This window comes from Schistocerca cancellata, chromosome 4, assembly GCF_023864275.1.
Source record: "Schistocerca cancellata isolate TAMUIC-IGC-003103 chromosome 4, iqSchCanc2.1, whole genome shotgun sequence".
Classification (NCBI taxonomy): Eukaryota; Metazoa; Arthropoda; class Insecta; order Orthoptera; family Acrididae; genus Schistocerca; species Schistocerca cancellata.
This window is the reverse complement of record NC_064629.1, coordinates 498,902,206-498,920,325: the sequence shown is the minus strand read 5'-3', so window position 1 is coordinate 498,920,325 and position 18,120 is coordinate 498,902,206. Positions and strand designations below refer to the sequence as shown.

The window sequence follows — 18,120 nt, the reverse complement described above, 5'->3', positions numbered from 1 at the left end:
AAGTATCATACATGTGAAACAAGTTTTTTTGTTTATCCGTGAGGTCCAGAAAGCCATATATTCCAGCACGAAGGTCAGTGCCATGTTCTTTACTCTCTGGAAGTCACTTAATACTGTTTGACAATGCTTCTTAGTGAACCAAATCTGAGATTAAAGACTATCCAACTAGATTTGTGACTGTGTTAAACAATTATTAGGAACTATAACTCTGTATGCTGGTCTCAATGAGACTAAATTGTCAGATGTGAAAGTAGCTCTCCAGGAAAGTAATGATTAGGCTTTCTGTTCACAATATGTATAAAGTACTAGGCAGATAATATCAAACTCACTCAGGGTGCTCACAGATAATTCTGTTGTATTTATGAAAGTTGTGTTTCTAGGAACAGTGCAGCAAAATGCAAAAATACCTGCAGAAGATCAATGCTTGCTGCAAGTACTGGCAATTGATCCTCAGTATAAACAAATGCAATGCTTTGTACAGAAATATGCAGAATAGCTTGTTATTACTAGCCTACACCATTCGTGGCAGTTCCACTTGCTTTATTTATTTAATTTGTTGTCTGTGTCGACATACTGCATTGCTGCACTGGCTGAAAAATGGGGTTTGTGGATTCCGAAAGTGACTACTTTAAATGATGTAGTCATAGATCGACAGCTACGTTTTCCATACAAAATATTTACATACACGTCACAAAATATCTACAAGTTATACTTTTAACAAAATTTATCCATCATCATAAGATATGTCCTTTTTTTGGGTTAAACAAAGATTACATTTTAAAAACCTACCACTTTGTACAAGTCCTGTCTTGCTAAACAAAATAAATCCTCATGGGTGGTAAACAAAGTTACATTACACTGCACATTGCAATTCACTTGGTCAATGTTCACAAGCACTTTCACTTTTTCAATAAGCTCCAACACTTTTTCACCCAGCTGTCGATGCCTTCAACAGGTCCAAGTGGCAGTTAGGAAAGGCACTGTGATCAGCTCCCTTTGATACGATTCTCCTCCACCACAGTACATGTAAAAACGATACAAAATGCCGTACTTTAATACACATACTTCTAACTTAAGTCTAAGAAAAAATGTTTCAGTAATGGCAAATGATTGTCATTACATCATACATACATTATATAGTTCTCATAATATTAAAATAATTAACACTAAAATTGACTATAGTATGAAAGGTGTGGAGTAAAAAAAAAAAAATAATAATTTTAAATCAAGTGCACATTACACTACAAGACATTACTCTAAGGCATAACTGTGACACTGGTTAAACTTTCAAGACTTTTGTTTTGGCAAAAACTCAAGCTGTGCAGTAGCACAGATTTACTAAGCATTACATTATGAAAAAAGAAGAGAGTCACCATTACATAAATTACTATTGAGCTCAAAATAAAGGGCATGGAAGTTGTACAAAACCATCGCCCTATTTCTCTATTCAACTGAGCACTACTCTCATTCAAACCAGAAAATTAAATCCTCACAAAGTCACAAAATGTTACCAAATAGTTACCCTGTCAGAATATTCACATCAGTCTAGCACTGCAGTTATCAGTTAATCAGCAAAATTATTGTTCTTCATCCCAGTGTTCAAAATTAGAGCATCAATACAGTTGCACCACATTTGTTAGTATACAGTTATCTTTTGTATAAATCATGTCTCTCAGCTCCATTATTTCACTTACCTTTCTTACATTGTTAGCTAGAGGAGTGCATTCTCAAAAAATATCCCTACTGCAGAGGCAGGCTCTCTAACCATTAGGACGCTAATTTTATTCATTGTTTTATTATTTCATTATCTAATTAACAGCTGCTCTGCTTATATAATGCAGAATTGATTCTACTGAAAAACACTCCACAATAACAGATCCTTATGTTAAGGCTAAATTAACTCTTATTACTGATCAGACAAAATTATCACTTAGACAAACTACTATTTCACTGCATTCTAGCCTGAAGGGCAACATACTTACAAATCTTGCTAATACATTCCACAGGCATTACTCCAGGCAACTTTGTTTAATGTTTTATGTCCTTAATGTTAGAAAAGGCCGTACCATGACACTTCTACAGGCAGATAGTTTTCTCAATATCCTGACTGCACTGAACACACGTACTTCTATTACACCACAATTAATATTAATATCTAGTATTTAGATAGTTTTTACTGCACAATTGTTTCTGCTGCTTCACCAAATTATACTGATTTCACACATGAGCTCATTACCTCTTTCATTTTCAGTTTACCTTACCTCTTTGATTTACAGAAAGTCTTTAATCATGGTACCAATTTATTTTGAACGCCCTACTTGCTAATTGCACAAGAATTTAGTCCCAAATATTACAACAAAGCTGAGATTTTGAATTACCAAGAAATTGTATTTCAACAGCTGTTCTACCAATTCTACATTTAATAGTATATCTCGTATCACACTATGATAGCTTACCAGTAGCACCAATAATTTTTATTCCAGAAACATGCATTACTACTATACCCCCTGTGTTCTTAATATATTCAAAATTTGCTTATGAAATCTACACTTTCTGTACTTACAGGTTGACACACTTTGTTTTTACTTACCATGTGATGTTGTTCATACAACAAATCTTTCGTTACTTAAAGCATTAGCATCATTATCCACAATAAATTCAAATACCTCATTTTCATCACTAAAGGATTCGTCGTATCTATCATCATTACACTTGCAGTCAGAAACCTCTACTACTTCGTTCTCAGTCACACTGCCTTGTACATTAAAATCACTCATTATGTATTGCTACGTACAAAACAGCTCTCGCAATGAATTACCTTGTTTTAAATTACTCGTCTGCTGCTACTCTGTCCTCTCAGTCCACCCACTGTACGGCTGCGGCTGTGTGTGCGCCGTGCGCCGGCATTCGGCAAGTTGTAATTCTTTCGGCGAGGTGTTTACCTCCGGTCAGCTGTATCCACCCGCGTGCTGATTGGCTGCTTCCATGGACCCCGGTCGCTGATTGGCTGCTGCACCTTCTTCATTATGAAACCCCAGCGCTGATTTGCGATTGCACCGCTGCACTGAAAACCGCTCTTGATTTCACTTTTCAAAGTCCACGAGTCCTGGTTACGTAGTCGTACAAATATCTTCACTCGCGAGGGCACCGCATGTAGCGGTTCCACCTGCTTTATTTATTTGCTTTGTTGCCCTCGGTATCAACGTACTGCGTTGCTACACTGGCTGAAAAATGGGGTTTGTGGATTCCGACTACTTTAACCCTTCCATGGATAAAATTCATTTTTTACAGATTTTTAAAGTATTAAGGTGATAACAGTTTCTTTTCAGTCTCATTATTATATTTTCACTACCAAAATATTTTTTAAGTTCTCCATTTTTTCAGAACAGGAAGTGGGACACACATGTCCCATGAACCAACGCAAGATACCTTTTCTGCTGACTGACTGATTTTGTAATTTTATTTTTTTATCCATAAACAGGATTTTGCAGAGAATAAAATAACTACAAATTATACATGCATGTAATATTTTTATTTGTGTAGAGCCACTGTAAAAAATATTCATTACATTTCAGTTTTCATGATACATGATCAATACTTACAAAACTTTACATGCCATGAAACTTGGAAAAACATAGTGGTACACCACAAGCAGTGCAAACAACTTTTGTTCTCTTCTCTTTAGAGTTTGTGCTGCAGAATTTGCATCGCTTCCTAGTGCCGCTGTCTTTCGGTGCATGTTTGCCTACGTTCCCGAGCCGGACGTCATCTGGCACACTAGAGACTCCTCTCTTTGCTGGGAAGAAAGTGGGCATTGATCCCCTCTTTTTCCTGGATGAATACCCATTAATCAATTGTCTTGCTAATCTTTACAAATAATGTCTGCTGGGACACATGTGTCCCACTAATTTTATTTCGATTATAAGATTGTGCGGTCGCTCAGAAGTACATTCCACACTGTATTTGTACTAAAAAATGATTATTAAGTTAATAATAAGATGAATTACTTACTTCAGACATCGCTGGAAAGTGAGAAATGATGAAAACTGAAGAATGACACAAATAAGTGGCGTTGCAGCGGCCATATATACACGCCAGTCAACAAAAGTAGTCACCGCTTCCCTGTTGCCTTTGCAGTGCAGTCCCTATTTTTTTCTTAGGTTCAGTACAGTCGTCCCTAGATGACAGCACCGTGCAGAGCTGGGTAACATATATCCCGTTCCCGACACTCGAACTGGCGCTCAAAGTTAGTGGGACATACATGACCCATCAAACACGAAAGGGTTAAATGATGTAGCCGACCCCCAAAAAATACACGGTTATATGGCCAGGGCACTACTGTTTAACTTTTGATGAGCCTCATTAATAGCTAGCAGGCGAAACTCCACATACTGCTACGATAGTTTACTGCTGAACAGCTACAAGCAGTAAAACTTAACCACAAAGTTCACAGTTCTTGAAGAATAACCAGGCACGTATGAAGCAGACACTGTCACTGTTTTTACCCACGGCCTAATTGTTTGACACTTGTTCCACAGTTAATTTGAAGCATTGTTGTTGTTATAACCAGCACAGGTTACTCGTCTGAAACTCGGCCGTGGACGGACTGTCTCGTGACAAAAAATTGGGCCTTTAGATATCATCACAATAATAGGTGCAGAAACTACACATTGTTCGATGTTAAATTTACAGAAATTACAATTACAGCTTAACCCATTAAATTAACTGAATACATCGAAAAATTGCGTCTTTTTAACAGTTTCTTCTACTACGAAGTTTAGGCCGAATCATTTGTTTACATCATGAAATTAACGAATACAGTTACGCAAACAATACATTTGACAAAACTGTTGGTTACTGTGGAATTAATGAAGGGCTGGTTTCCCTAACATGTTTTCAAATAGAGCCAAATAGATACTTTAAGATTACTAGCATTTCGTCTTCCAAATGTTTATAATTATTACAGGAATTTATATTTGTTTATATGTCAACAATAGAATTTAAGTTACGAAACAATCACTGATTTCTCCCTATGATGAAAGTTACTAACTAGGAATAACCAAAATAAATTAGAAAATCATATACATAAAACTAAACACAAAATTAGATCTGGTGTTATTTACTTTAAAACTGAGGGCCAATCTTTCTCTTTTACGGAAATGGAAATTATATTCAGGTATGTTAATGATAAGTTAAAAGTAACATGACAAATTTAAGGAGGGAGATGGCAAAACAAGAGAGGAATTACAATTATCCCAGCTTACAGCGTCACACATTGGTAATTAATTACTGGAATTAAGAACTGTCAAATATCTAGCAGTAATCATCCAAAGCAGTTTAAAGCAGAATGACTACACAGAACTAATTATAGGAGATGCAAATGCATGACTCTTTGGGAGACCCCCAGATAATGTAATTCATATGTGAAGAAAGTTTCTTGCAGAACTCTCAAGTGGCTAATTCTTTTAGTCCTGCCCATCAGGATGATACCATTTCCAGTTAGGGCTAATAAAGGAGACACAAATTATTGAAAGTATGCATTTGCATTTCAGCCGCATGGAGATGCTTATTAATAAGATTTCAGTTGAAGTACTGATTGTGCACATTCTAAGAAGAATGAGGCTACATATTATTTTGTCCCGGATGATCTCACAAAATGATAATAAAAACAAATAAATTGAAGCTTATAAAGAAACTTACTGACACAAGAAAGAAACATGAGGGATTAACATGTGAATGACAAAATAATTGGAGACATACTGACAGTAAGACTTCCCATTCATGATTCATGAATCAATGAAGAATAGTTTTGCTGTGTGTAAATGATACAGATGTAATCTGGGTTGGATCGGAAGAAACAATAGAAAAGAAAGAGAAATTTGGAGGAGTATTGGATGCAGCATGCAAGGATGATGAAATGTTCAGACCAGGGTTATTATAGAACTGCAAGATGATTAATGAAACAATTCTTATCAGTGCATTTCAGAGGAACTGGTGATGGGAAGTGATGAACCAGGCAGGTCAGTGGTCATGCACACATAGAATGTTTCAGCAAAGATACTAAATACTGTTGTTGCTTTCACCAGTAGCCCTACTAGAGATGGAGTTTCAGATACTTCACTCAGGACTCAATATATAAAAGTTTTGTGTCAACGGAAGCGTCCAGTTCCACCCGTCTGCTTTGACCCATGATGTCATCAATATGGTGGAAATGACTATTCTAAGCGTCTCCAATACGGCGCTTATGATATCACTACACACACACACGGCAACAAACACGAAAATACGTATAAGTAAGCCAATAACACCTCACTTCAAAACTACAATAAGGGTTAATTGCGGGAAATTAGTGGTTTTAGGGAGGGGGACAAGCTAAATATAACAATAAAAGAAACCCACCACGATCCCAAAACACACAAGATGACGAACAAAACAAAAATAAAAATAAAAAAAATTACTAAATTTATTCTTTTCTTATATTATTTAATTAGAACATGTGCTAGCTAATCTTTCTTGTGTTATCTTGGAGTTGTTCAACAAAGGCTATATGGGACTATATCATTTCAGAAAAACATGGTATAGACTTGAAAGTAACCTAACTGAAGCATTTTTGTTATAGGTTCCCGACTGAGACCAAAGACACTTCAAGCAGTTGATGTTCCTGTTATTGACAACAGATTATGTGAACGGTGGCACAAGTCAAATGGAATCAATGTTGTGATTTATGATGAGATGATGTGTGCTGGATATAGAGGAGGTGGTAAAGATTCCTGTCAGGTAATGGAACTTTTATTCTTTTTGATCTCACGTGTGCAAGAGTTGGAAATAATATAATTTATTAATATACAAGGTGTTTCAAAATTACACCAAAGAACTTCAAAGGGATTTGCGTTCAGAAATCCAACGACACTACAGAGCATTGAAGTTGTAGGCACCATCCCCTTTGTATGTATATATGTGCAGGGTGATTCTGTGATGATGTTACAGACATTCAGAGATGATGGAGAAGGATAAATGTATCAATCTGAGGCAAAGGACCTTGTTCCGGAAACAAACAAGTCAAAAGTTATAAGCGAAAATTGTTTGGAAAGCTCTGACAGTGGAATACATGGACTGGCACTGTTCTTGTTAAGATTATAGGGTCGGAAACTTTCAGAGGTGGCAGTATGGACCAAAAATGTACATTAAGCATGGGCTCTAAAATGTGTACCTGAGCAGCTATGGGCACTTGTTCATCTTCATTACTGTGTTGAACAAGTGCTCATAGCTTTTAAGGTATGCATTTTAGAGCCCATGTTAACTGGACTTTTTTCTTGTTTTGGTCCATACTACAACCTGAAAGTTGCCAACTCTACAGTCTTAGCAACAACAGTACCAGTGATGACATGGCTGACTATGGTTGACATTTCTAGACATGGGTTCCTATCCTCATTTTGTTTCTCAAGACACCTTCTACATCGCTCAAATTTTGTCAGTGTAATTTTGAAACACATTAATTTAAAAGCTGTTACTGCATATTATTTTATTGTTGTTAGAAGTAGTTTACTTGTAATTAAATTGAAATAGATAGTTCCTCTGAGCTAGTATGGGTAGAGCTTATGCTAGACAACCAGAATCAACTGATTATAGGTCCCTTGAGTGCTTTCTCTGAAAATTATTGTGAACAATTAATTTAGGAGCCCACTCAAACTGTAAATGGTTGTGAAAACATATTTTACCTTTTAGAAAAAATTAATCCTGAGCAAATAGGGAACATCAAGATGGATATGGGGTTAATGACTTCAGTGTCATTGTAGTAAGACTGAACACCTTAACATCCAAATGTACCAAATAAAACTGCAAAATGTATATATTTAAATAATAATAATAATAATAAACCAGATAAAAATTTGGTTGATGTCTTCCTAAGAGGCAGTCTCCACTCCTTCCCAGCTGACTGTAGCTTAAATTCAAAGAAATGGTAGTGATGGCACTTGAGGGTTAGACAGGGTGTTCAGAAATTGCTGTTAAAAACTTCTAGTACTTTTAGAGGGGAGTGAGTACATAATATTTTAAATAGGAACCCAAGTCTGGAAATGTACTGTTTCCATTCTACAACAGTTTCAATTCAGATGTTCAACTCATCCTCTTCTGCTTGAGAAATTGAATTAGATGTGATGCAGTACAGCTATTAGGAAACAATTTTAATGGTAACATAATGAAACATCCATTTATCACTTAAGCATGTCTGTTTGTATTAACACTGAAACATAACATGTTTACATTATTCTGAAACAAAAAAGAAATTTGCATATTGTATGTACAGAACAGTACTGATGCATTACAACAGTGGCTCAATGTGGCAACCAGCAACATTGTTACAGATGTCATACCTATGAAGCATGTTCTGCTACACACTGTTCGTCGCCCGTGGTGTCTCTTCAGCTTCTAGTGCAGTGGCCAAAATTCATGTCAGCAGATCTTCCTCTGTCTCTACAGGTGTCTTGTAAATTAAACTTTGCAAATGGCCTCACAAGTAGTAGTCCATAGGAGTGAAATTGGGTGACTGCTGTGGCCACGTGGTTGGAGCACCTTGGCCTATCCTTCTTTCACCATATCATATGTTGAGATGTCTCTGAACAACATGTAAGAAGTGAGATGGTGCACCATCATGCTGAGCCAAATTTCCTGACAAATATTCAGTGGCACAGATTCCAAGAAAGGGTTCAATACATTTTATAGGAAGATCAAGCATGCAGGACCAGTTAGCTTGGGTGGAAGGAGTTACGGCACAATCACATTACTGTCCGGAATACCTACTCACACATTAATACAAAACTGCTGCTGAAGCCCCTGAACATGTTTGGCATGAGGGTTTTCGTCTGTCCATAAATGGCTGTTTTGCAAATTCAGAACATAGTCCCTACTGAACTTACATTCATCAGTGATAGAACTTGGCACAGAAACAGGAGTATGTCAATGCAGTGGTGGAGGAACCACATGCCATAGGCAATGCATTGTGGAAAATTGACTGAACCCATAGCATGTAACCTTTGTAAGTGGTTTGGATGTAATTGTTGCTCACACAGAATGTATGAGATGATATTGTGAGTAACACCCATTGCACATGCAATTGTTTGCATGCTCATTGACGAGTTCTTTTCAATGTGGTGTGGTACATCTTCAAATCTAGTCATGTGGCATTGCCGTGAGCACCACAGTGTTGCCTCCTCATGGTGGGCATACCTGTTTCTCGGATCCACTGTGTAACTTGGGCAAAAAGTTTGTGCAATGGTCTGCAACATTTCCAAAAATGTTCATGATACATCCAACTAGCAGCTCTTCTGTTACATAGAGTTTTCCCAAACACAAGGAGCATGTCTGTGTATTCCAAAAACATGAACTGAACCATGTTAACTGAATCAGAGCTGCACTAGCAGTGAATAGGTCTCACAGCAAGGCTGACATTAAGTGACCTCAGGTGACAGTCTTAGCAGTACATATCATCCTGTCTGCCCTGTTGCATACGTGGATAAGCAACTCTGAGACTTTCTCTTTCCCTCAGCAGATATGGATGCATTACATGTCTGAATTGAACCCATTGTACATGGGTTTGTATTCAAAATATTATATACTCACTCCCCTTTTCAAGTCCTAGAAAATTATCACAGAATTTCCAAACACCTTGAATACCAAATAGATTAATAATAGATGGTACACATCCCCCATGCTACACAAAACAGATCAAAACACTGTTGCAAAAGCTCAAAAGACATAAAAGAACACCAAATCCCCACAATTGTTAATGTTTTAATGAAGCTCAAAATTTAATGCGAATGCTTTTAATAGTTTCCACAGCTAAACTCTTTCTCAAACTCTGGCAGAAAATACAAAAAGATTCTGGTCATACATAAAGTACACCACCAACATGATGCGATCAATATCGTCACTGCTTGATATAAATTATAATGTTACTGATGAAAATGCCACTAAAGAAGTGATACTAAACATAGTTTTTCGAAATTCATTCACCACTGAAAATGAACTAAATATTTCAGAATTTGAATCAAGAACAGTTGTCAACAGGAATAACTTAGAAGTAGCTATCCCCAGAGTAGTGAAGCAGGTTAAATCACTTAGTAAAGACAAGTCCTCCAATCCAGATTGTACACCTGTCAATTTATTTTGAAATATGCTGACACAAAGTTCCATACTTAGCAATCATATCCAACAGCTTGCTCAACAAAAGATCCATACCTAAAGACTGGAAAATTGCAGGAGTCACATCAAAACTCAAGATAGATAATAGGAGTAATCCGTTGTATCACAGACTCATATCGCTCACATCAATTAGAAGTAGGATTCTGGAACATATAGTGTGTTTGATCATTATGAATTACCTCACAGAAAATGATTTATTGGCAAATAGTCAGTGCGGATTCAGAAAATACCATTCTTGTGAAACATAACTAACTCGTTATTCGCACAAACTAATGAGTGCTTCAAATAGGGGATCTCACATTGATTCCATATTTCAATTTTACTCAGTGATTTTGACACTGTTTGTCACACAACTGGACTTTTGATTTCCTTCCAGAAAGGTGACTGTTTATATTAATCGAGGAAATGTCATCAAGTACCACGGAAGTAATATCTGGGGTTATTATATTATACACCCTCTACTGTTTCTAATCGACAGAAATGATTTAGGAGACAATCTGAACTGCCCTCATATATTGTTTGCAGATTATGTTGTCATTTACTGTTTAGTAAAGTCATTAGATGACCAGAAGCAACTGAAATATGACTTACACGAGATATCTGTATGGTGCAAAAAGTGGCTATTGACTCTAAATAATGAAAGGTGTGAAATCATCCATATGAGTTCTAAAAGGAATCCATTAAATTTTGATTACACAATAAACCACACAAATCTAAAGGCTGTAAATTGATCTAAATACTTAGGGATTACAATTATGTATAACTTAACTTGGAAGAATCACATAAATAATGTTGTGAGGAAAGCTAAACAAAGATTACAACTTATTGCCAGGATACTTAGAAGATCAAAAAGTATGCTAAAGAGTTTGCCTACACTATGTTTGTCTGTCCTGTTTTGGATTATTGCTGCTCATTGTGGTATCTACATCACATAAGATTGATGTTGGACATCAAAAACGTTTAGAGAAGTGCAGCTCATTTTGTATTAATAAAAAAAAGGAGAGAGAATGTCACAGATATGTTATGCAAGCTAGATGTGGCAATCCTTAAAACAAAGGCAATTTCATTGCAGCAGGATCTTTTCATGAAATTTCAATCGCCAACTTTCTCCTCTGAATGCACAAATATTTTGTTGGCACTCACCCAAGGGCATGTGTATACAGCAGTGTGTAGGGGGGAGGGGCTATACCTGGGGTATGGGGTATTTTTAATATTTTGGAAGACAAATTATGATTTTTAAGTAACCATAAAAAAGTTTCAGTTCTGACCCTGTTAAAAATCTGTGTAATGCTGTCTTGCTACCAGAACCAAAAATAGAAACAAATTAGTGGCTTACAAAATAACTTAAACTTCTGATCATTGCTCATTTTCAGCCAGCTTTGTTAGGAAGAAGGAACATCAAGAAAGATGCAGAATGGAAGAATACTGTTTTGATAACATACAGGATAAGGAGAAATGATGGCCAGACAGTACTTACAGGTACAACAATGCCACAACATTTCATGCAACATCAGGGATGTCCAAAGATAGGGTACCAAAAGGAACAAGATATTGAGAAAAACAGTCAGTTAGTAACTAACCACAAGCTGCAGAAACTTCATCCAAAAAAGTTCATTGCAATAATGGAGGAAAAAAATCCAAATGTGGCTAAAGTATGTTTTGATATAAAACAGAATCAGCCAACACCAAAACTCTCTGAATGTGAAGTATGCTATTCGAGACAGGTTTAGCTACACGATCTGTGTATTATGACTCATTCCTGAGCAAGGATTGCTATTTATACTTGGATTGAAAGGATGCAACCAAGCAACCTCTGCTCTAGTGGACTTTTTCAGAAACTTAAGGCAGCTAGGAAATGTACCAAATGAAACTGATTTATTTTCTGATTCCTGTACCAATCAAAATATAAATAAACTAATCATGTGCACACTGATGGCCTTCATGGAAGAAAGCAGAAAATTTAATAAGCTGGTACATTATTGTCTATCATTGGTCACAGCTATAGGCCCTAATCCTGACCTAGTATTTGGTAGAGTGGATAAAGACTACCAGAAAAAAGATGCTATTATTTCACTGACTGAATGCTATAAAGCACTGGAGTAACATAGCATCATCAAAATACTAAATAAAAATTGGGAAGCAAAGGATCTGAAGCTCAATGCTCTAAAAGCCCTATAATCTAAGATGCCTTCCACAATAACTGTTCAACGAGTGATGGCGTATGAAAAGTCTAAGAAGAAGGTATTTTTGTCAGTATCAGTTACTTATAATGGGAGTCCAGGAGCTGCAGCCAGGAAGTGGGGAAAACAGCCACCCTGGAAAACAAGAAAGTGGTCAGCAAGGAAAAGAAAAAAATGTGCCTTAAAACTTGTTGTTGTTGTTGTGGTCTTCAGTCCTGAGACTGGTTTGATGCAGCTCTCCATGCTACTCTATCCTGTGCAAGCTTCTTCATCTCCCAGTATCTACTGCAACCTACATCCTTCTGAATCTGCTTAGTGTATTCATCTCTTGGTCTCCCTCTACGATTTTTACCCTCCACACTGCCCTCCAATGCTAAATTTGTGATCCCTTGATGCCTCAAAACATGTCCTACCAACCGATCCCTTCTTCTAGTCAAGTTGTGCCACAAACTTCTCTTCTCCCCAATCCTATTCAATACCTCCTCATTAGTTACGTGATCTACCCACCTTATCTTCAGCATTCTTCTGTAGCACCACATTTCGAAAGCTTCTATTCTCTTCTTGTCCAAACTAGTTATCGTCCATGTTTCACTTCCATACATGGCTACACTCCATACAAATACTTTCAGAAACGACTTCCTGACACTTAAATCTATACTCGATGTTAACAAATTCCTCTTCTTGAGAAACGCTTTCCTTGCCATTGCCAGTCTACATTTTATATCCTCTCTACTTCGACCATCATCGGTTATTTTACTCCCTAAATAGCAAAACTCCTTTACTACTTTAAGTGTCTCATTTCCTAATCTAATTCCCTCATCATCACCCGACTTAATTTGACTACATTCCATTATCCTCGTTTTGCTTTTGTTGATGTTCATCTTATATCCTCCTTTCAAGACACTGTCCATTCCGTTCAACTGCTCTTCCAAGTCCTTTGCTGTCTCTGACAGAATTACAATGTCATCGGCGAACCTCAAAGTTTTTACTTCTTCTCCATGAATTTTAATACCTACTCCGAATTTTTCTTTTGTTTCCTTTACTGCTTGCTCAATATACAGATTGAATAACATCGGGGAGAGGCTACAACCCTGTCTTACTCCTTTCCCAACCACTGCTTCCCTTTCATACCCCTCGACTCTTATAACTGCCATCTGGTTTCTGTACAAACTGTAAATAGCCTTTCGCTCCCTGTATTTTACCCCTGCCACCTTCAGAATTTGAAAGAGAGTATTCCAGTTAACATTGTCAAAAGCTTTCTCTAAGTCTACAAATGCTAGAAACGTAGGTTTGCCTTTTCTTAATCTTTCTTCTAAGATAAGTCGTAAGGTCAGTATTGCCTCACGTGTTCCAACATTTCTACGGAATCCAAACTGATCTTCCCCGAGGTCGGCTTCTACCAGTTTTTCCATTCGTCTGTAAAGAATTCGCGTTAGTATTTTGCAGCTGTGACTTATTAAACTGATAGTTCGGTAATTTTCACATCTGTCAACACCTGCTTTCTTTGGGATTGGAATTATTATATTCTTCTTGAAGTCTGAGGGTATTTCGCCTGTCTCATACATCGTGCTCACCAGATGGTAGAGTTTTGTCAGGACTGGCTCTCCCGAGGCCATCAGTAGTTCAAATGGAATGTTGTCTACTCCCGGGGCCTTGTTTCGACTCAGGTCTTTCAGTGCTCTGTCAAACTCTTCACGCAGTATCTTATCTCCCATTTCATCTTCATCTACATCCTCTTCCATTTCCATAATATTGTCCTCAAGTACATCGCCCTTGTATAAACCCTCTATATACTCCTTCCACCTTTCTGCCTTCCCTTCTTTGCTTAGAACTGGGTTGCCATCTGAGCTCTTGATATTCATACAAGTGGTTCTCTTCTCTCCAAAGGTCTCTTTAATTTTCCTGTAGGCAGTATCTATCTTACCCCTAGTGAGACAAGCCTCTACATCCTTACATTTGTCCTCTAGCCATCCCTGCTTAGCCATTTTGCACTTCCTGTCGATATCATTTTTGAGACGTCTGTATTCCTTTTTGCCAGCTTCATTTACTGCATTTTTGTATTTTCTCCTTTCATCAATTAAATTCAATATTTCTTCTGTTACCCAAGGATTTCTACTAGCCCTCGTCTTTTTACCTACTTGATCCTCTGCTGCCTTCACTACTTCATCCCTCAGAGCTACCCATTCTTCTTCTACTGTATTTCTTTCCCCCATTCCTGTCAATTGTTCCCTTATGCTCTCCCTGAAACTCTGTACAACCTCTGGTTCTTTCAGTTTATCCAGATCCCATCTCCTTAAATTCCCACCTTTTTGCAGTTTCTTCAGTTTCAATCTGCAGTTCATAACCAATAGATTGTGGTCAGAATCCACATCTGCCCCAGGAAATGTCTTACAATTTAAAACCTGGTTCCTAAATCTCTGTCTTACCATTATATAATCTATCTGATACCTACTAGTATCTCCAGGATTCTTCCAGGTATACAACCTTCTTTTATGATTCTTGAACCAAGTGTTGGCTATGATTAAGTTATGCTCTGTGCAAAATTCTACAAGGCGGCTTCCTCTTTCATTCCTTCCCCCCAATCCATATTCACCTACTATGTTTCCTTCTCTCCCTTTTCCTACTGACGAATTCCAGTCACCCATGACTATTAAATTTTCGTCTCCTTTCACTACCTGAATAATTTCTTTTATCTCGTCATACATTTCATCTATTTCTTCCTCATCTGCAGAGGTAGTTGGCATATAAACTTGTACTACTGTAGTAGGCATGGGCTTTGTGTCTATCTTGGCCACAATAATGCGTTCACTATGCTGTTTGTAGTAGCTAACCCGCACTCCTATTTTTTTATTCATTATTAAACCTACTCCTGCATTACCCCTATTTGATTTTGTATTTATAACCCTGTAATCACCTGACCAAAAGTCTTGTTCCTCCTGCCACCGAACTTCACTAATTCCCACTATATCTAACGTTAACCTATCCATTTCCCTTTTTAAATTTTCTAACCTACCTGCCCGATTAAGGGATCTGACATTCCACGCTCCGATCCGTAGAACGCCAGTTTTCTTTCTCCTGATAACGACGTCCTCCTGAGTAGTCCCCGCCCGGAGATCCGAATGGGGGACTATTTTACCTCCGGAATATTTTACCCAAGAGGACGCCATCATCATTTAATCATACAGTAGAGCTGCATGTCCTCGGGAAAAATTACGGCTGTAGTTTCCCCTTGCTTTCAGCCGTTCGCAGTACCAGCACAGCAAGGCCGTTTTGGTTATGTTACAAGGCCAGATCAGTCAATCATCCAGACTGTTGCCCCTGCAACTACTGAAAAGGCTGCTGCCCCTCTTCAGGAACCACATGTTTGTCTGGCCTCTCAACAGATACCCCTCCGTTGTGGTTGCACCTACGGTACGGCCATCTGTATTGCTGAGGCACGCAAGCCTCCCCACCAGCGGCAAGGTCCATGGTTCATGGGGGGCCTTAAAACTTAAGAGGCATTTTAATGTACCAAAAGGAGCAGAAGGGTTTTATAAGGTCACTGTTAAAAGTGGTCAATAGATTTCCAGTTTAGTACTGCTGTAGCCAGTATATTATGTTGTATTTAAATTGTGTTTTGCATTTCTGTCTATCAATCAGTTATGGAAAAGTACAAGACTAAAGTGTTATATTGTAGTACATTATTGAATTTATACATACACAAAAGGAACAATAAAGTAGCTTTATTTACTTAATGTTGAAGATAAAAAAGAAATTGGAGAAAAGTCAGTTTCAGTATATATATTCTCAAAACTTTTAACTTACATCTTTGCATTTATTGACTTTTGCAAAAAAAAAAAAAAAAAAAAAACCTTGGAAACATTTTCCCTCTGCTCTGAAGTAAACAATGAAAATTTTAGAAAAGTCAAACATCCAATTAGAATCATGCCTATAAAAGCTGTGTAAATGTTAAATTATCTCATTTATTTAATCAGTAATGTGCTATGATATTTTTAAAAAATGCGTTTCCTCAGAAATTTAATTTTTTGCATTTATCAGGTTTTGAAAAGAAGCTCCTCAGTTGTTCATTGTAGAGTAGTGATGTAGATGTAGATTATTTTATATAAAAACTGTTACTTTATTAGTAACAATATTGTGAAATGGAAAGTTGCAACTTACCAAATAGCGGAGATGCTGAGTCACAGATAGGCACAACAAAATGACTGTCACAAATATAGCTTTCGGCCAGTAAGGCTTTTGTCAAAATTAGACAACAAACACACACATACACACTCACGCAAATGCAACTCACACTGGATACACAGGACTGCAGTCTCGATTGTGTATGTTTGTGTTTATCGTCTAATTTTGACAAAGGCCTTATTGGCTAAGAGCTATATTCGTGACAGTCTTTTTGTTGTGCCTATCTGCAACTCAGCATCTCCACTACATGGTAAGTAGCAACTTTCCTTTTCACAATACTGTTACATTCTGTCCTGGATTTTCCACTGTTTGACTTTTTTAGTAAGGCATTTTGCTCCCTAACAGAATGCCATCACCTCTCTCAATTCTAAAACACATATAGTTGAATATAGATATCAAAAGGAACGTTTTACATTTCAACTTTTACAAATACAAGTAGTTGCATCTTGTATTGAAGTTTAAGCATTAAATTGGTTCTTACTTTTCCTCGAATGAAAGGCACTTTATTGGTAGATGGAGAAATGAAGCTGACATATCAACTTTTTTTGGAACAGGGTGATTCTGGAGGGCCATTAATGCTGGAAAAATCTGGAAGATGGTATCTGATTGGTATTGTCTCAGCTGGATATTCATGTGCCCAGAGAGGTCAACCTGGAATTTATCATCGTGTTGCGGAGACAGTAGACTGGATATCATACATCATTAATTCGTAACAGATGGAACAGCTATGCAAAAGAGTATGAAGATTTAACAAGTTCCTCACTAGTGTTGGTGACCTGAGTATGTGAGTGTGTTGAAGGATATTCACTGAATTAAGCAAGAGACATCTTACAATGAAATGACTGTAAATGTAGACAGCATCTGCCTTGTATGACACATGGATGTCATAATGTAGTTCACTAACTTCAGGGTTTTCTCTTAAGTGAACATATGATATTAACATGGATGATTATACACAAGTTAGATTTAAATTAGTGATGTCTCTCAGTCATGTGTTATTTATGTTGGCTGTGCCTAATATTTCACAAATATTGTGGTGAACATAAATACTTCCACAACTTTTGTGGGATACATTTTTATTTGTGTTTACCATATTCATAAAAGTCATAAATTAATCTCTTTTCTTCATATTCAGCGAGAGGCTTGAAGCCTATTCTGAATCAAAATGAAACATTAATATAAGCTGTAATAATAATAATTATTTATGTTTTATGTACATCTGCCATTGTAAATTTACTTTCATACCAAATACGATTATATTTTCATAGGTATTGAGTTATGTACTTTATATTGTGAATATAAAATCATGTTTTTCATATTTGTAGTGTAATTCTTTCACTCATCACACCTACTCCAGATTGAACCATGAGTGTCACAAAACTGGATACACACAAGGAGTTTCACAGAATACTGGCAACGTGATGAAGTCATTATTATCAAAATGAGTGAAAGTAAACCAAAGAATAGTCATACCAGCATAAATCATTACTCATCAAACAGATGAAATACTGAGTAGCAGACAGGCAGTAGACAGATATGTTGACAAGGACCACAAACT

At 37.0% G+C, this 18,120-nt stretch overlaps 1 protein-coding gene across 1 annotated transcript in view; it reads left to right on the top strand.

Annotated features, from left to right (window-relative positions):
• The window catches only part of LOC126184287 (serine proteinase stubble), a gene marked incomplete at its 5' end in the record, with an annotated part of 278,456 nt that extends 260,656 nt beyond the window's left edge, over positions 1-17,800 (top strand). Inside the window, 2 exons of the mRNA XM_049926664.1 lie at positions 6,620-6,777; positions 17,117-17,800. Of these exons, the coding sequence (XP_049782621.1) occupies positions 6,620-6,777; positions 17,117-17,275 (317 nt within the window). The remainder of the gene's footprint in view (positions 1-6,619; positions 6,778-17,116) is intronic.
• Between the last annotated feature and the right edge of the window lie 320 nt (positions 17,801-18,120).